This window comes from Glandiceps talaboti, chromosome 6 (assembly GCF_964340395.1).
Source record: "Glandiceps talaboti chromosome 6, keGlaTala1.1, whole genome shotgun sequence".
Lineage (NCBI taxonomy): Eukaryota > Metazoa > Hemichordata > Enteropneusta > Spengelidae > Glandiceps > Glandiceps talaboti.
In genome coordinates, this window is record NC_135554.1 from 11,098,231 (window position 1) to 11,116,052 (window position 17,822).

Sequence of the window (17,822 nt, forward strand, 5' to 3'; positions counted from 1 at the left end):
TACTCACACTTGATTCAATACTGTTCAAAGTGTATGGTATTACGAGTAAATCATACATATGATCATATATAATCATCACACACACACACACACACACACATATATATATATATATGTGTGTGTGTGTGTTAAATTAACACAATATATATATATATATATTGAACACATATTGCCTGGCCATGAGGGCTATAGCACCCGTTTATTACACCCGAGGGACTGTGAGTTACCAGAATCACATGCTAAATAGCATGTGATTCTGGTAACTCACAGTCACGAGGGGGTAATGAACGGGTGCTATAGCCCGAATATAGGCCAGGCAATATGTGCTTTATAATATACCTCATGCTGTGAACTCGCGGTGGCAGACGACATCATCAGAAGCTGCCATTTTGACCTGCTGTGAACTCATGGTGGTCACGTGACCATGTAATAGTTGATGGAACTATTTCCCTAGGGAAATAGTCATTCTATTTTCCTATCACGTGACTGATTCTAGCGAATCATGGCACAGCATTATCACTAGGTATATTATAAATATATATATAAGCATAACTATATGTAACGAATTCATTACTTCACTTCATTATGAATACAATGACATTTTTTGAAATCAAGACTGTTTACCACATCTGCTACAATGTATATACCTATCCTTGATTTTTGTTAGAATGACACAATGAATGTTATCGGGTTTTCCTATGTAAACTACTCTATCGTAAACGTTTAACACGTGTTAATTTAACAAAGAAAATTTGTATTTGTAGCCATCTGTCAGTACAATCAAATTATCAGAAATTTTACTGACTCCTTAACAAGGCAACTGTGCATCAATAATTCTGTTAATAATTCACAGCTAAATGTCCGGTTACACTGTACACAACAATTTGTTAATGTGATTTTAAGATATACATGTACGTATACTTAGCTTATATTTATGTTTTACAAGCAGAGACGAATTATCGTTAACCAATTATTCACCAGTGTCTACGATGAAATGCCATGTAAACTACCTTATATGACTTAATCTCATGTAATCACACTATTTAAGTAAATTAACGGCTTCTATTTTTCTACAATATCGTAGTAAGTTTTGTCTCCGTTTGTGTCATCGCCATTTTGTACGTTAACGTAACTACGATCAGCATCTTCTTCTTTCCTCTGTAGGCCAGTATATATGTGTTTGTCTTTGATGTCATCCAACTCTGTGTAGTTGTCATCTTTTTCCTCCGATTCTGTTTGAAAAAAGTTATTTTGTGAATAATCAACTAATTATAATTCTTTCTAACTTTGTACAATAATTAACAGATCTAGTTATCACCAAACGTTAATTATGCAATTAATATTCTAATTTCAGTAATGTTTGTACATTATATAAATATGTATATATTATACATACGCATCAGTATATGTAAAATGTCTATGCTGGAGTAGTGCCCAATGCATGTGTATGTAGAGCGGTGTAAATAACAAGTGTATCAAGCAACATACACAGGAGCCGTTACACAGTGTTTCACGCTGTTGCGATCATTACACGACTAATATTCCCTCGTCAAGTATAGAAGTAATCCTCCGCAAGGAATAGTGTATTTCAACCACCTGGACAAACCCAAATTTATCGGTGGTGATGATCACTGAGGAAGCGAGAATCTCCGAGTAACGACTTATATCGTCCTTATTCTTTTGAATTTAGTGTGTGTGTGTATATATATATATATATATATATATATATATATATATATATATATATATATATATATATATATATATATATATATATATATATATATATATATATACCAACACCTGTAAACCAGTAAAGTGATCACCGGATATCAGCTATTCCATACACTTGCCAATTACACAGACACATTTTCTTTGATACTGATAACGTGTCAACTTTAATAGTCTGCTTAAAGAATATCGCATACATCTAAATCGTGTATCCTGCAAAAATGAATCTTACCAGTTGTAGTATGAGCTGGTTCCATCAAAGGACTAGAAGAGAATATTAACTGGTAAAAGAAATACAATGTATAGTCAAATTGTAAAAAAAATACGTATGACTGTCTTTGAATTACGAAAAATAAAAATGGCAATCAAGGAGTATTATATTTAAATAGTACCTCTCTACAACACCAACTGTAAACTGTTATGTGTACGTGGTCATTTTACTTTCCTTCACTTTCATGACGAGAAAGATGGAATATATAATCTTACAAAATACAGGACAGTGAATGCATATTATAACTCAGTTCAATACTCCCCACTAGAAAATATCATGCTACTTATGTGATAAATTTTATAAAGTTACATATTCTTAGATGAGACACTTGTCGTCAACAAAAATACATTCCATACTACTCGATACACAATGGTTAGTTTATGAAAGAAAATACACAGCATTGTACATTAAAACATTGAGCAATTTCGCAGTTACTAGTTTTAATTTTAAAAAGCTACTGTTAATTTTGAAAGTAGATTTTTAACTATTCCTCTATCGAAAACAAGAAACAACTTACCTGTCCTTCAGTATTCTCGTTATCAACATACACTCTAAGAAATGCACTATACCAGGTGTTTGGAAGTAATTCTCCATTGAAAACTTCACCATCATAAGGGTATGTGGTTACCTCCCGTTTAGAACGAATGTCTTTACCATCACTGCATGTCGATTGTCCGCCATCACCGACCTGAACTTTGTCCTTAAATTCATTCCTGTGAAATGTAGAAATTATCACAAAATATCACGATTCAAGTATGTCATATGTATATGCAGCAGAGACAAGTTGCATTAGAAAGGTAAGCAAGTTATCAAACATCTGTTTGCATTTGTTATGAGTAACACGTTATCACCTCTCTATCATCACCAACTTCCGTATGTCCATCAAATTATTAATATATGAACGGGAATTTCGAATTCCGTGTGAAGTATTTCTCGTCAATATGACAACATTTCTAGTTCTCAGTATCTTAATGACTTTGTGTTTTCATGAACTGGAATATTACGTCGTTAAGGATATTTTCCATGAAATAGAGATATTGAAGTGGGATATCGTAATCACATCTTAAAGTGACTGTCAAATTTCATTAATGTTAAAGTTTTTAAACCTTTCATCGAAGGAGTTTATAAATTTTCAAACATTACAGAACGACGGGAAATACAAAAGAAAGCCATGAGAACGCCCTCTGGTTCGATAAAAGTCTTACCAACTCTGTCTTACCAATATCACTACATTGCTTTATTTTAAGTGACATACCATTCTTCGCAATATAAGTTAATGACGATCTACCAAAGAAAGACTAAAAGCAATATCTGGTGTTTTTATTTACCTGGACATCCGAATTGCCACATAACCAGACCCTGGATATCCTAATGACCTTTCAAATGTCTGAATACTGGCCGGTGGAAAGTCTTCATCGGGATTGGTGGAAATATCGAATATAGGTGTATTTGTCAGTTTATTCTCTGGAACCTGTATGACTATTACTTCGTAACAGCTGAAATATAAATTGACATGTTAAGTATTGGTAATATATGTATGTATGTATGTATGTATGTATGTATGTATGTATGTATGTATGTATGTATGTATGTGTATGTATGTACGTATGTATGTATGTATGTATGTATGTATGTATGTATGTATGTATGTATGTATGTATGTATGTATGTATGTATGTATTTATTTGTACATGCCGTTGCTTAGGTAGTTAGTTATGCCTGTCTGTGTGTGCGTGCGTGCGTGCGTGCGTGTGTGTGTGTGTGTGTGTGTGTGTGTGTGTGTGTGTGTGTGTCCACCAGGAAACGAACTTTTGCTAAGTTGGTGGGTTTTGTCGAGATTGTGTATGCATAGTTTTTTGTTGGACACAAGTTTCATCTTTTTCTTTTATTTGTACATGCCGTTGCTTAGGTAGTTAGTTATGGACCTATTTATACTGTATGAAACAAGGAAATAGATATTTGAGTCTTAGTGACTTTTACATTTCTAAGTTTGTCGTTTCCTTGTAATCTCCTGCAATTTTCTATCGCATAACCATATAATATCTAGTCATTGTAATGTACGGCTGATTCGACTCCATTAAATTTTGGTAACAGCTATTGCTGGAATAATACCATGTAGCAGCCATTTTGTTCATATTCGATTAGCATCACTCACACAGCTGGTACATGGCTGTGTGAAATATATCTGTTACAGCAATGCTGACATATACCTGGTGCATGGCTGGGGAAAATACATATGCTACAGCTACGCTCGTGCAGCTGGTTCATGGCTGTGGGAAAATGCAATTGTACATGGGTGTTATGAAACCTGTGCTGCATTACCATTTCTCACATCTATGTTACCCAAGTGTTGACATGCCAGTTACAAATCTGTCAAATGTAGGTATGTTACACCTAGTATGCTGACCAGAGCTGTATGTATATGTATATGTACGTACGTACATGCGTGCGAGCGTACGTGTGTGTACATACATACATACATACATACATACAAAATTATCAAATGTCGTAGTTATGCAACCTGTTTATGAATGGAATTTGAAAATACGATCATAAGATAACGATTTGTAGGAAAATGAAAATGACATACTTAGAAATGTAAAAGTCCCGAAGATTCAAATGCATATGTCCTTGTTTCTCAAATGTTTACATGACTAATTCAAGTAATGACAATTCTCCATACAGTACATTAATCAAATGCAATGTTTTCATATTCCTGACAAAATAGATTATCACCTTATTCGTCCATTTCTTTCTGATACTCTTTGTAATTCCATCCAGAATGAGTTGTGAGTAGGTTGCCTTGAAGTATCTCTTGGTCTTTCAGGAGCTTCTACAGAAGGGGGTTCTATTGGTAAAGAAACTCTGAGATCTAAATTCATAGTAATAAACCTTATGACTGAATTTCATATATGTGATGACAGACCTTGCCAATGAGAGTTTGGTCTCATCGTTTGTCTGTCTATTTCTCTACAAAGTATGAATTCACAATAGATGAAACACAATAACAGGATTGACCATGACACAAGGAACAAACGATTGGATTGAGTGGATATCTGGCTCCAGACCTGGATGTAGACAAGATTTTAATGAAGTCGTCACATTGCTAGCAAAAGTCATCCATATCTGTAAGGGCAACCCGTAAGGGCACCCTCACTGTTAACAGACGTCTGTGTGTGCTCTAGTACCAAGTATCCTCTAATTGAAATGTCTAAGTAAATAGTTGATAAATGATAGGTGACATATGTTTCTGGGGACTTCATTTTATTCAGTGTTTTCAACTTCTGTGACTTCAAAATATGTTTCTGTATGCATTGAGTTTGCCTTTGAATTTGAAACCAGATAGGTGGCCAATACATAATGATACGGATAAACAGTGTCCTAACACAACGTGTATATTCACATACTTACTGTCAGGTTGGGTATTACATCTTGCTTCAACACTTGCAGGTCCCTCTCCTGTATATGTTGATGCATAGACTTTGATGATGTAAGCTGAGTATGCTTTCAAGTCATTTTCATCATCAGGAGAGTAACACACTTCATTTCTATCTAGGTTGTCTCTGAAGTACCAACTGCCTTCACTGTCAGCAACATCTGAGTAGCTCATTCCCTCATCACGTTCATGAATTGAGTATTCTAGCTGTTCAATAAAGAAATAGATCAAATAATGTTTGTATTATTTAATTTTCAATACAATAATTATCAAATATGGTATCTCAACACATTATTTGCCTCCAATTTGTTGTTTTCTTATAACATTATACATGTACAATACCAACTTTTGATAAAAAAAATACTATTTTACTATTTAATTTACTTGATTTACTTGCATCACGCAAATTCCTTGACAACACATTTTTACTTCGAGAAAGCTTCGTAATTTTATATTCAGTAATAACAAGCAGTTTCCTTACCCGGTAGTGGGTAATATCTCCTTTTGGATCAGATGGTTTATTCCAGCATATTTCACAGCCGGATGTTCCATCATTTATCTGGACATTTAGAGGTGCTGAAGGTACTACAAATTAACAAAAATGATAATTATATCAATAAATACAGACATGACATATCTGATGTACTTATCATCGATGAAGCAGCTCAAATGTGACGTTTTCACTAAGAGACATTTTACTGTAAAAGTTAATGAGAACAGGTTATTGTTTGGATTACCTGTGGACGAACGGAACTATTACAAAAAGGGATAGTAAATACATGCACTGGTAGAACAGTAGAGACTAGTTTACAGTTTTCTTGCCTCTTTGTATGCACATGAATTGCCAGGGGAACTTCAAATTTGTTTGTGAATGTGAACTATTATTATTATGTACATGTAAAAAGGCCATACAACTGTTCTTATCGAATGATGAAATACTTGTCTCTCTGTATTTTCAACATTCTGTGCCAAAAACTATTAATTCAATTCATTTTGTTTACTTTCCCTGTTTGTATCAGGTTCCGTTTGTCCACCGTCTGATGTTTGCGATTGTACTACTTGCACTGTTATTTATAACATTTTCTAATAAGTATATGTTATAAAACTGACTACAATCAAGTGAAATTCTATCTAAGGGCCATTTATTTCTTTCATCAATTTTTCTTCATTGCAAATGTTAACAAAAATTGAAATTCTCCTACTTTGTCATAAACTAGGCAATTTCCTAGCATGCCACAATGTATATAATACAATTTTCACATCAAAGTAACCTAGCTTTACGCAATAACACATCAAATATCCAATACAGTAACAGCAACTTACAAATGTGAATAAAAAGTGAGAATTGATGGCAAAAATGAGGATGTTTCTTTCATGTATATTTCACATTTCATTGTTTTATTTTGTGATGACTTTCAACTGTCATATCTCAGTATTTGTAAGACTTACTTCCATGATTTGTTGTTGCATATATCTTACTGCTGACATCACCAACCTCTATACCATTGACTGCTGTGATCTAGTTAAACAAATCTAATTATAATGCATGTTGTCATTGTCATTCGATTAGTTGTTTGATCTGTTTTTTGTCATCATCCTGCCTCAAGGAATATAAGGCAAAACTGGTTTCATATAATCTGTATTGGTGTATGATTAGGGAACCACGAAAAAACACTTCTATCAACCCTTCACCACGTAAAATCGAAGTTACTGTAATAGTGAAGTCCATTAAGTTTTGTTAAGTTTTAATCGTTTACATTTATATATATCTCATTACTGACTAATTTGGATCGATTTTACCACATACATAATTACTGATCGAGTATCAAACATGACTTCACACTTTAATATCAAAATTCTACATCATCTGCTATCCTGTATGTCTGTGTTACAAAACATTAAGAACATGTGAACATTTTGCTATGAGTTGTGTTTTCATCTTTAGTTTAAAAAAAAGTGTGCAACAGATATCTTTACATTATAGTCAACAAGATTTTTCAAGGTAAGAAATTTATTGATTGTGACATCGTTTGACGATGTTGTAACAATCATGTACTCAGAGAGTGTCAAAATTAAGTGTGAAAATCTGATGTTTGACAGATTAGACTAAGTGTAAAATATATCATGTAATTCAGCCCTAATCACCTTTCTCCTAACAGGAGTACAGGTTGATAAAGCAGTATGACACATAGTAGCTTAGAGACTAGACAAAAACACAAATTGTAATACATGTAAGCAGTTATTTGGGAATGATTACAAGTCTTTCATTTTAAACTCACAGTAACAAAATATTCAGTGTTGGCCTCCAATCCAGTGAATTCATACGCAAGAATTGAAAGGTCTCGAATTTCGACAGTGTCTATTGCAGATCCACCACCTGTTTTGTATAGATGTATATTGTACTGTTGTATAACTCCCCTTGGATTGACTGGTGCCTCCCATTCAACATACAGTTGTGAATCTGGCCGGTTTTCAAATCTTTTTATGATTGGAGCATCAGGTACTGAGGAGAGAAGTTATTAGAATCTATTTACAGGTATGTGAATCGAAAAGAAAATATGTTCCCTATAGTATCTTAATTGGAATGACTTCACCATAACACTTAATGTTGTAGTACAGAATGATAGTGGCAAGGAAAAAATCTACAATGCAAATCGTATGGTCGATTACAATGTTCGACGGTACAGTTTGACACTAAAGCTTATTTTTGTCGTCATAATTTTACTAAAATATGACAATGACACTCCAGTTCCTGCAAATAATACCCTGTCCATATTCAAAGCTTATAAAAAAAATAACATTTGGAGATGCACCTTGAAATGGCATGCAGACCGTTGATGTCCGACTCAAATATTTGACATTGTTTGTTGATCAATGTTAGAATGAATGGTTGGTGTACGAGAAACAAGTCTTCTTTATTCGAAGACACCATGCCCGACACTAAGTTCATTTATAAATAGAAGGCTCACTCTCTAAACGTATGAATGCATGAACCTGAATTGTGTCTATATGTGCAAAACTTCAAAAATATAAAGTAAATTATTTCTAATTGCCCTGGAAGATTGGGGTCAAGCTCAAAGTATCAAAGGAAAATTTACTCTGATCTACACAGTTGAACTTAGTCGCTGTATATTCAATTTCGTGAGATGCGGTTAGAAGACAAATTTACGCTAGTTGACATTGAAGGTGATGCCATGGTCAAAGGTCACAGTCTTTCTAGAAAGCTGTCAATTAAAAATATGTGGAGGGAGACACATGAATGATTCATGTCAGCTGGTTAATAATATACAACATCTAAAGTTGGGAAAAATACAAGCAAGGAGAAAACGGCAACAGCTGAATATCGATAAAACATTCTCCTGTGAGAAAGGAAATCATGAAACTTTGTAGTTTGAAGATATTGTATGAGCGACATTTGAAAATATACAGAAATTGATCGTTACAGTGCTCACTTTCAAAATTAAAAGGAAAGAAGGTCTGAGTACACATAAAGACTATAAGTCATCCTGTATGAATTTCTGCAACCACAGGGAGGCCAAAATATGTGCCCATGAAAGATTGGGAACTTAGCAAACCACAAAAACAAACCCAGGATTGACATTATATTTGGCAACGTTAATCTGTAAAGCACACATATTTCATGGACGTATCTTTCCATCATTTAGCCTAGGAAGGGTAAATATCTCAATTCGAGAGCTTTTAAAATTTACTGCCTATTTCCACTATGTGCTGATATGTTAAAATGCTCATACAGATTTGGCAACCCTGAACTTTAAAACAGTCGTGTGATTCGAGGTGTAAGTAGAAAGATTTAATTTTCGCTAGGACATATATTGGTTTTAATACCTATGATTTCCTTTCTTCAAAAGTTTTAATATATGATTTTGGTTCAGTGTTCCATATCCAGAAAGTACTTACAATTTATCTCACCTTTCTCATACCAGAAGAATTTGACAAACTTTATCTTTAAAGGGTCGTGTGATTCGAATATCTCGATATCATCTCGTCATTTAATTGTTTGAGTGTGACTCTGTTTCTTTTAACTTAAAGTCTGCAGATAAAACGATGACAAATTACTTTTTGTGCCAGTATTGCGGCAATGCTTCTTTCGTCTCGAACGTGTTATCAATCATATAGTATTAATCTGCATTACATAAATGTAAAGGGAATAATTAGCCTAAGACTAGTGTATTGTGATATTTAATTATCAACAATCAACATACTTCCTTCCCATGTCCTAGCAATGGTACTATTAGATGGTAAACTTGTTACGTCTCCCTCATTGACAGCAATAACTTCTATATTGTACTCTGTGTATGCCAATAGTCCATTCAGTAAAAGGCTTGTTTCCAAGCCATTAGCTGTAAAAAAAAAGAAAGAAGATGTTTAGTAAAGTTATGTTTCTACTTAATTACAATTTTCAAAGGAGACGACTGGCAGAACTTAAATAACGCATTCCCCACTCTCTTTGTCATCCACTCTCTCTGTTCAACCATGATAACTGTTACATGGTTGCTAAATGAAGTGATATGTATATTATAATTGTTGACAATTGCACCAGGGTTGAGTGGAAATGAGTTGTGAGTGATACAGATGTGGCTGGCCAAACAGAGATGGATGGATGGGCAAGCATGGGTCATTCATATGACCTCTTGTGCTGCCAAAAAGAGAGCTACTGTGATTTGATCATCAACATCACTTCAGTACTTGTGATCGCCGTATCATAATGTCATCACAATTTCAAACGTTACAAATTGTGTTATCTTTTGCAATATGCATTATACTCTATACTACTTTTTGGACTAGAAAAAAATGTTTGCAGTGAAGTTTATAAAGGCAAGGATACAACATACTGCTGTCGCTTTAAATTTCTAACTTACATTGTTTCACATGAGTCACTCCATCAAGTTCATTATACTGTACAATATAGTGGATCAAATTTCCCCTGTGGTCGATTGGTTCAACCCAGGTTACTCTCAATTCTGTGTCTGATAATGCCATCACTTCAACATCTCTTGGTGGGGTTGAACCTGATTTAGACATAAAATGCTGTTCTTTAGGTAACTGTATGACACCACCTGTCAATATTGTGTTGAATGGATTTATTTTCAACAATATTGTCTAGTACTGTTTAAATTATTATTATCAAGAACATATTGAAGACACCGAATACTTAGCACATGGGAATTACACACATTTGAAATGATTATTGTTGTAGACACAATAAAAAGTACTACTGATTATCTACGAGGCAGTCCTGGTTACATCGCTGATTTGATTAACAGTAAACCCGCAACTCGTTCTGTTCGCTCAAACAACAAAAATATACTATATGTACGCCATTGTAAAACAAATCCATACGGTGAGGCAGCGAACCCCCCCCCCTTATGGAACAGTATACCACTTGAATTTCGATCATCAACCACTGTCGTTAAATTTATGTAGGATATCATGTCGCATCTGTTTGCAAGAGCTTTCTAACTTTAACTACGATACGATCTACTGTAATTGTTCCTGTTCAGCGCCTTAGAACATTATGCCGTATTGGGTTTTGGCGCTAAGTGCTTTTGATTGATTGATTTATTGTATGATTGTATGATTGATTGATTGATTGATTGATTGATTGATTGAGTGATTGATTGAAAGTGAAATAAGGTAAGTCATGCCATACCAATTATCCGTAATTGTGAATAAGAAATTTAACCATTTGCAACAACTTGTATCAGATTGTAAATCAAGTTCAAGCATGTAATGTGACCTAGTCTATAATAATTTCAAATTAATAACCTAATCTTCATGATCTATGGCTTTACTGTTTCAATATGAAAATGCACCTGTATAAAAATTGACCTATTGCATTCGTCAATGAGATTGATCAAATTATAAAATTATATCATATGAATACAAACCTGTAACCTTTGTTCGTATATAACCACTTTCAGTATAGGGACTCTTTCCAATGGAATTTTCACAACTAACTCTCACTCTATAATATGTAAATGGTTCTAAATGTTTTACAGTGTGAGAAGACAGGCTTGAATCTTTATCTTCCACACTCAAAATCCAGTTTGTAGTCGAAATCTTCTGATAATCAACATAACACCTGGTAATGTCCCGGTTTCCAGTGAAAGGAATTGTCCAGGTAACAGTAATCCACTCAGAGTTTGTAGATTCAATACTGGAGATAACAACTGCATCTGGTTTCTCTATAGGTTGAAATCATACAGGAGACCAGTTTCAGTTTATTCTTAGAGGCAATTCAGTACTTAATGTATATGTTCCTACATCGACAAATTGACCAATTATAATACATATATTTGAATATATAAAAAATATACGCAAATCACCTTTCATTAACAATTGTTTACATGTAAATTCACTTTCAATAATTAACGCAACAAATTGCAGGAGTGCACCTGAAGCTGAGTCACAATATTTAATAACAGTGAATACAAGTGTAGTGGATTACAACTGCTCATTTGGATATGAACTATATTTTGGTCTATTTTGGTGTTTTCAAAAATTTCAAGTTCATCCTGACTTAATAGTTATTGAACATAAATCATCTTACCCAACACAATAAGATCAAAGCTAGCTGAATCAGCAGCTCCATAACCATTATTAACCTCACAGCTGTAGGATCCATTGTCAATGCGTTTAACATTGGATACGGTCAATGTTGACAGCATAGTGTAATCGTTGTTACCATGGTTCACAGTTACAATATCACTTTGTATCTCGTTAGTATCCTTGCACCATTTTACACTTGAAGCCAGACGTGGTTTACCATGAAATATACATTGAAATGCTGCCTCTTCCCCAGGATTGTATTCCCCACTATCTGGACCACTGACAATGGTGGCAGGAACTTTGAAATAAAACGAGAACATATAATTATCAAATATTGTGAGTCACTGACCATTTTAAAGTTCATTGCAACTTGTGCCTGTCAGCTACATCCCTAGTTTCATAGCTTATTGTGAAAGTGACTTTTTTACTTACTACTGGAAATAAACTAAAACAGTTACAGCAAAATCAGCCTCCCATTTGTTTCCCTTTCAGACTAATTACCATATTTTTAATAGTTTCTGGTGCAATTCAATGATTTGCTTTATTGCCAGAAAACTTATATTCTTGTCAGTTAGAACAATTATGTAGGTTAAACACATTGCATATATCTATATCTGTTATTTCATGTGTCTTAAAATATTTTGGCATAACAAATTAAATGAAAATCAATCAGTATTATATTTAAATCCAATAACACAAAAATAACTCAATTGGCCCAGTAGTTTTGGAAGAGATTTTAAAGCATTAATAAATAAAATATATTTTTAGATCTAATTTGCATATTAATTGGACAACCTTATATTGAACAACCTTGTATTGAACAAACTTATATCTGCTAATCCCAAGACACCTACACAACAAATTTCAACTCAATTGGCTCAATTGTTTTGAAGATTTTTGAAGCACTATTTTTATAGACTTAATTTTCATAAAAGTGACCAAATCAACTTGTCTTGAAACAAACTTATTAAACTGTTAACAGTCATCTTGACTTTAAAAAAAAATATCTTTCATACTATTATTACTGCTGAAATTAATAGAATTAAAACCTGGTGTGCAGTGGATGTTCAATGAAATCAAGATGACTGTTCTTACCCACCGTACTGTCATTTCTATGAATTATTCATGGTGCCCTCGGTTATTTCTATAACATAACAAATGTAGAATTTTTGCTTGGATGACATTACACAACATGTAATATGACCTTCAATGACATAATGCATGTTATAGTATGGATGTATCTCACTAATGAATACATGGTTTATAGCCTCAGTAAACAAAGTTCACTTGTTAGGTTGGCAACCATGATTATGTAAATAGTATGCTAATTCATAAATGTAATGCTGAAGTCAGACGCCTACATGTAGTTAACTAATAGGGGGACACTTCCGGGTTAGTACAGATGTCAGATTATATTTATGTGTTCGAATTAAATCCTCAGTGCACATTCTGTTAATTGTGTATAGAACAGATAATGTGCACTATGTATGCTGATTATTATATAACATGTTATGGGTTATATATGTGTACATAATAAATAAATATTTCAGGTTTTGTAGGAATACGACAAAATATGATCTGTGTCTGACTATAAACTTGCATGATTGCTCATTAAATGACACCTACACAAGAAATTTTAACTTTACCAAAATATGCTATTTTTAGACCTAATTTGCATATAAATGACTCGGTCAATTTGTCTTGAACAAACATAGAAGATTTTTGAAGCATTTTTACCAAAAATTCTATATTTAGACTTGTTATGCATAGTAATGACCCAATCATCTTATCTTGGACAGTATTATGTCTGCTTATCAAATGACACATACACATCAAATTTTAGGTCAATTGGCCCAGTAGTTTTGGAGAAGAAGATGAATTCAAGTAGAAAAGTTGACAGACAGACGACGTAAAACAGGGAATCAACCTAACCCTTAAGCTCTGTGCAGTTTTGCCGACAGCAGAGCTAAAAAAGAAATTGATGTACATGTCACCTTTTTGTCAGGTTTGAAAGAAAGCACATATTGCATATCTGAGAAATTACGTATTACAGAGGCACAAAAAATCATAGAATGGTAAGAGTTTTGGAAAACTGGTACAATGATGTGTAATAACCTGTATAATTTATGTTGAATACAACATACCTTGTATAATAACCTGCAAATATAATTCTACTTCATGGTACTCAACCGGTATCCCAATTATTTTCTTCCCCTTAGCCTTGCACGTATATATACCATCATCTACAGGTTGTGGTGTAGCAATTATCAACTGCAGTTGTCCATCTACAGCTTCCAGTCCATCCGTTACAAGTGTTCCATCCTTATGCCATGATATATCTACATCTTGTTGTGGTAGGTTGACATTGCACTGGAGTATTAAAGGTGTTTCATTTGTTGTTTCAAATGTGTTCTGTGGATTCAACGTTACCGTTAACCGCCCTGGATAGAACAGTAAAATTCTAGTCAAATAGACTTTACAAAACACATAGGATAATTCACATTAGCTAACATTTTAGCTTGTTAGGGTAATATTTAAAAAGAAATGTCTTTGTAATGGATAATTTTATCAGTATTATTCCATTTACATTTAGTAAGTATGACAAATAAACTGTTCCTCAGTTCAAGGATAAAATATCTTTTTTTATATGCACTATTTTCTGAAAGTTTATCAATGGGAGACTTCACAAAGACCATCTGTGCTAAACTACAACAAAGCTGACGTTCACCATAGACCCTACACGACATCATGTCGTGTAGGGTCTATGCTTTAACCTATTGTTATATATTCCTTTATGCACAGTAAAATTTCATTGAAATTGAGAAATGTTTTCACCATTTAGATATATTTGAGTAGACAATCGGTTAATATGTGCAATATCTTGAAAAAAAACTGCGTATGAGAGAGAGAGAGAAAGAGAGTGAGTGAGTGAGTGAGTGAGTGAGAGAGAGAGAGAGAGAGAGAGAGAGAGAGAGAGAGAGAGAGAGAGAGAGAGAGAGAGAGAGAGAGAGAGAGAGAGAGAGAGAGAGAGCAGAAGTGATTCACGAGAAATCTAATTCATTCTCTTTATTCATTTTTTAACTCAGACCACTATAGGAATTCTTTAAGGGGTCTGAGACTGTACTAGTATCAGCAAGATTATGTAAATAAGTTGACAAGTACTTGACACATATCAAATGTATGCTAATGACTGTCAAGCACTTGACGCTTACCACTATATTGAGTAATTATCTGCGTTTCAAAGATTAGCAGATAATTGCTATCGGTATGTGAATGGAATTGTCAAGTGAAGTTGCAACAGGCGCTAATGCGTGATTGGTCAATGTATGCTAACAGGTGTAACAAGTGTTACAGGTATATAAAGGGTGTCGAAAGGCCGGTGTGTTCAATCTCGATTGCACGGTCAGACATTTTAAATTATTATAATGATTATAGTAGTTCTGTTCCTTTTCTAACAGACCCTCAGGATTTCAACGTTTCATGATTGTTTTTTTTTTCTGTCTAGCCTATTTTGTTCCGACTGTAATAACTTCATCAAGAAGATTGTAGCACATCCATGAACTGAAACATCTCTGAATTGCGCTATTTATGAAATGTAAGGAGGGGAGCTGAATAAATGCGTGTGGTACGTGGGGACAGCAACCAACGCAAACGCAATTTGCGAGTTCTTGTTTTCATTGTATGTTTGAATTTGTATACTTTGAAATTTAGAATAGAAAAAGTGTGCAAATGGTTGTAAAACCATAGACAGTGGAGGGTAAAACCATGTGCATTTGTTTTTGTTTTTTATTCGTTCCAATATCTCAAGATTGAGAAGTGCTACATTCATCTGGGGTTCATACAATGATGGCTGAGATGGTTGGAAGCCCCCCCCCTCCCCCCACCCCAAGTTAATTTTGTAATTTTTTCTAGTTTTTGAACGTGGTCTATAACCTTAATATTCCTGTGAAACTATTCAAAAAGTCGAAATTGTTGGTATGTACTTACTTTTATCACAATCCATATCAGGAAATGTTTGTGTGCAGGTTCCTGTACAATCACCAGAGATTTTGTCACAAGGTAGTGCACCACTTACACATGTACAAAAGTTCTGACATGTGAGACCATGACTACCATCAGCACAGTTACACTGATATTTGTTCACTTGATTGACACATGTCCCACCATTGTCACATGGGTTGCTAGAACACTCATTAATATCTGGTAAAAAAAATGCTTTATTAAGAATAGATGTACAGTAACTTTTGCATATTTTCACGATAAAAAGAGTGCTCTTTGTAGTTATTATTACCCATATACATGTACATGTACAGACCTAAAAGAAATTTCACCTTCCTAAAAAGCATGAAATCCATGCTTCCAGTAAGCACACAGAATCAAGTCTATTACACAAAATCTCAGCCCTGCATTTCATAATTCATCCACTTGAGTTGTCTCAAGTCCAAATGGTTCAAAGCTTGCAGAATTGTTCAGGAAAGAGAGATACATATACAAGTTTTATGACTTTGTAACACAATATTACAGTGAAGAATAGCTAACCAGTCTAGAGCAAAATAAAGCTATAATTGCTATCGTATCAATTTGCTAAGAAATGCATCTCAACATACAAATGAAAATATGTCAATTGTCCACACCATTGTCATTCATCTCAACAAGCAGTTGCAATGGAAATGACATCTAAATATTTGATATATCGCAATACCTGTGGGCCATATTTTACATTATTTTTACTACATGTTCACATGTATGTCAATTTGATTTATATTTTAATTCAAGTATGTGGTTATAGCACCTACCAATACATGTCACTGTACTAGTACTCCAGGTCCCACTGTTACATGTGAGATCAACATAACTTGATCCATCACTTGTGAGATAACCACTATAACAGGTATATCTACATATATCACCGTGTATATAAGGATATGGTGAACATGAGCTTGATGCTTGTGGTCGTGTAGGTGGTGTACCACAATCAGCTGAAATGGAGTGATATCATCATATTTAACACACTGTGGAAACATACAATCATGTACTAGAATCAATTGATGCATGGGTGCATAATCATATACGTACACTAAAATGTTGTTCATGTATATGATTAGCAATTATTTTCAAACATTACGTGGCATGTTCAATTTTAACTTGTAAATCTTTTATAAATATTTAATCTTTGATTATTTTGAAGGAGAGTGGTAGCACTGAGGACAATAGTGTCCCTTCATAGCTGCTCTATCCGACTGAACTAATAGCTGGGGATATTATGCAGACAAACTGGAAAACACAAGTCCAAGATGACCTTACACTCATACTGGATGATTATTTATTTATCACATTGTATATACTACTGTAACAGTATTATATTGATAATGATTTTAAACTAAATTATTTCTGAAGTGAAGAGACTCTAGCTGTTATTTTGATCCAATGGAGCATGCATCAACATCAGCATTATGCAATAATAGGCACAGCAATGTATAGTTTTTGTGAATTGTGTTGATTGTCACCTACCAACACATGTGACTGTACTGCTACTACTCCAAGTCCCACCAATGCATGTGATATCAATATAACTTGATCCATCACTTGTATGATAACCAGCATTACAAGTGTATCTACAGTTTTCTCCATGCAAATAAGGTGCTGTGCAAGAACTTGATGCTTTGATTACTGTAGGGTAACCACAATCAGCTGGAAAGGAATTAATTTACAGTACTGAGCATAATTACACCAATTTCGTACTACTGTATTTCAGCATTTTCCCATGGTAATCATTGAATAACATGACCCTGTCTGAAAACTGAGATGGTGAGT

The 17,822-nt window shown here is 34.0% G+C and overlaps 1 protein-coding gene across 1 annotated transcript; it reads right to left on the reverse strand.

The window, feature by feature from the left end:
* Positions 1-283: 283 nt before the first annotated feature.
* LOC144436833 (neuronal cell adhesion molecule-like) lies at positions 284-16,176 on the reverse strand. Its single transcript, XM_078125692.1, has 15 exons — positions 15,996-16,176; positions 14,153-14,449; positions 12,010-12,306; positions 11,348-11,644; positions 10,319-10,468; positions 9,662-9,799; positions 7,718-7,941; positions 6,888-6,957; positions 5,920-6,023; positions 5,414-5,645; positions 4,739-4,850; positions 3,331-3,498; positions 2,520-2,715; positions 1,964-2,012; positions 284-1,232 (listed from the first exon to the last, which is right to left on the reverse strand). Exons 1-15 carry the CDS (start codon positions 16,009-16,011, stop codon positions 1,063-1,065), a joined length of 2,520 nt encoding a protein of 839 aa, XP_077981818.1. The 5' UTR covers positions 16,012-16,176; the 3' UTR covers positions 284-1,062.
* Between the last annotated feature and the right edge of the window lie 1,646 nt (positions 16,177-17,822).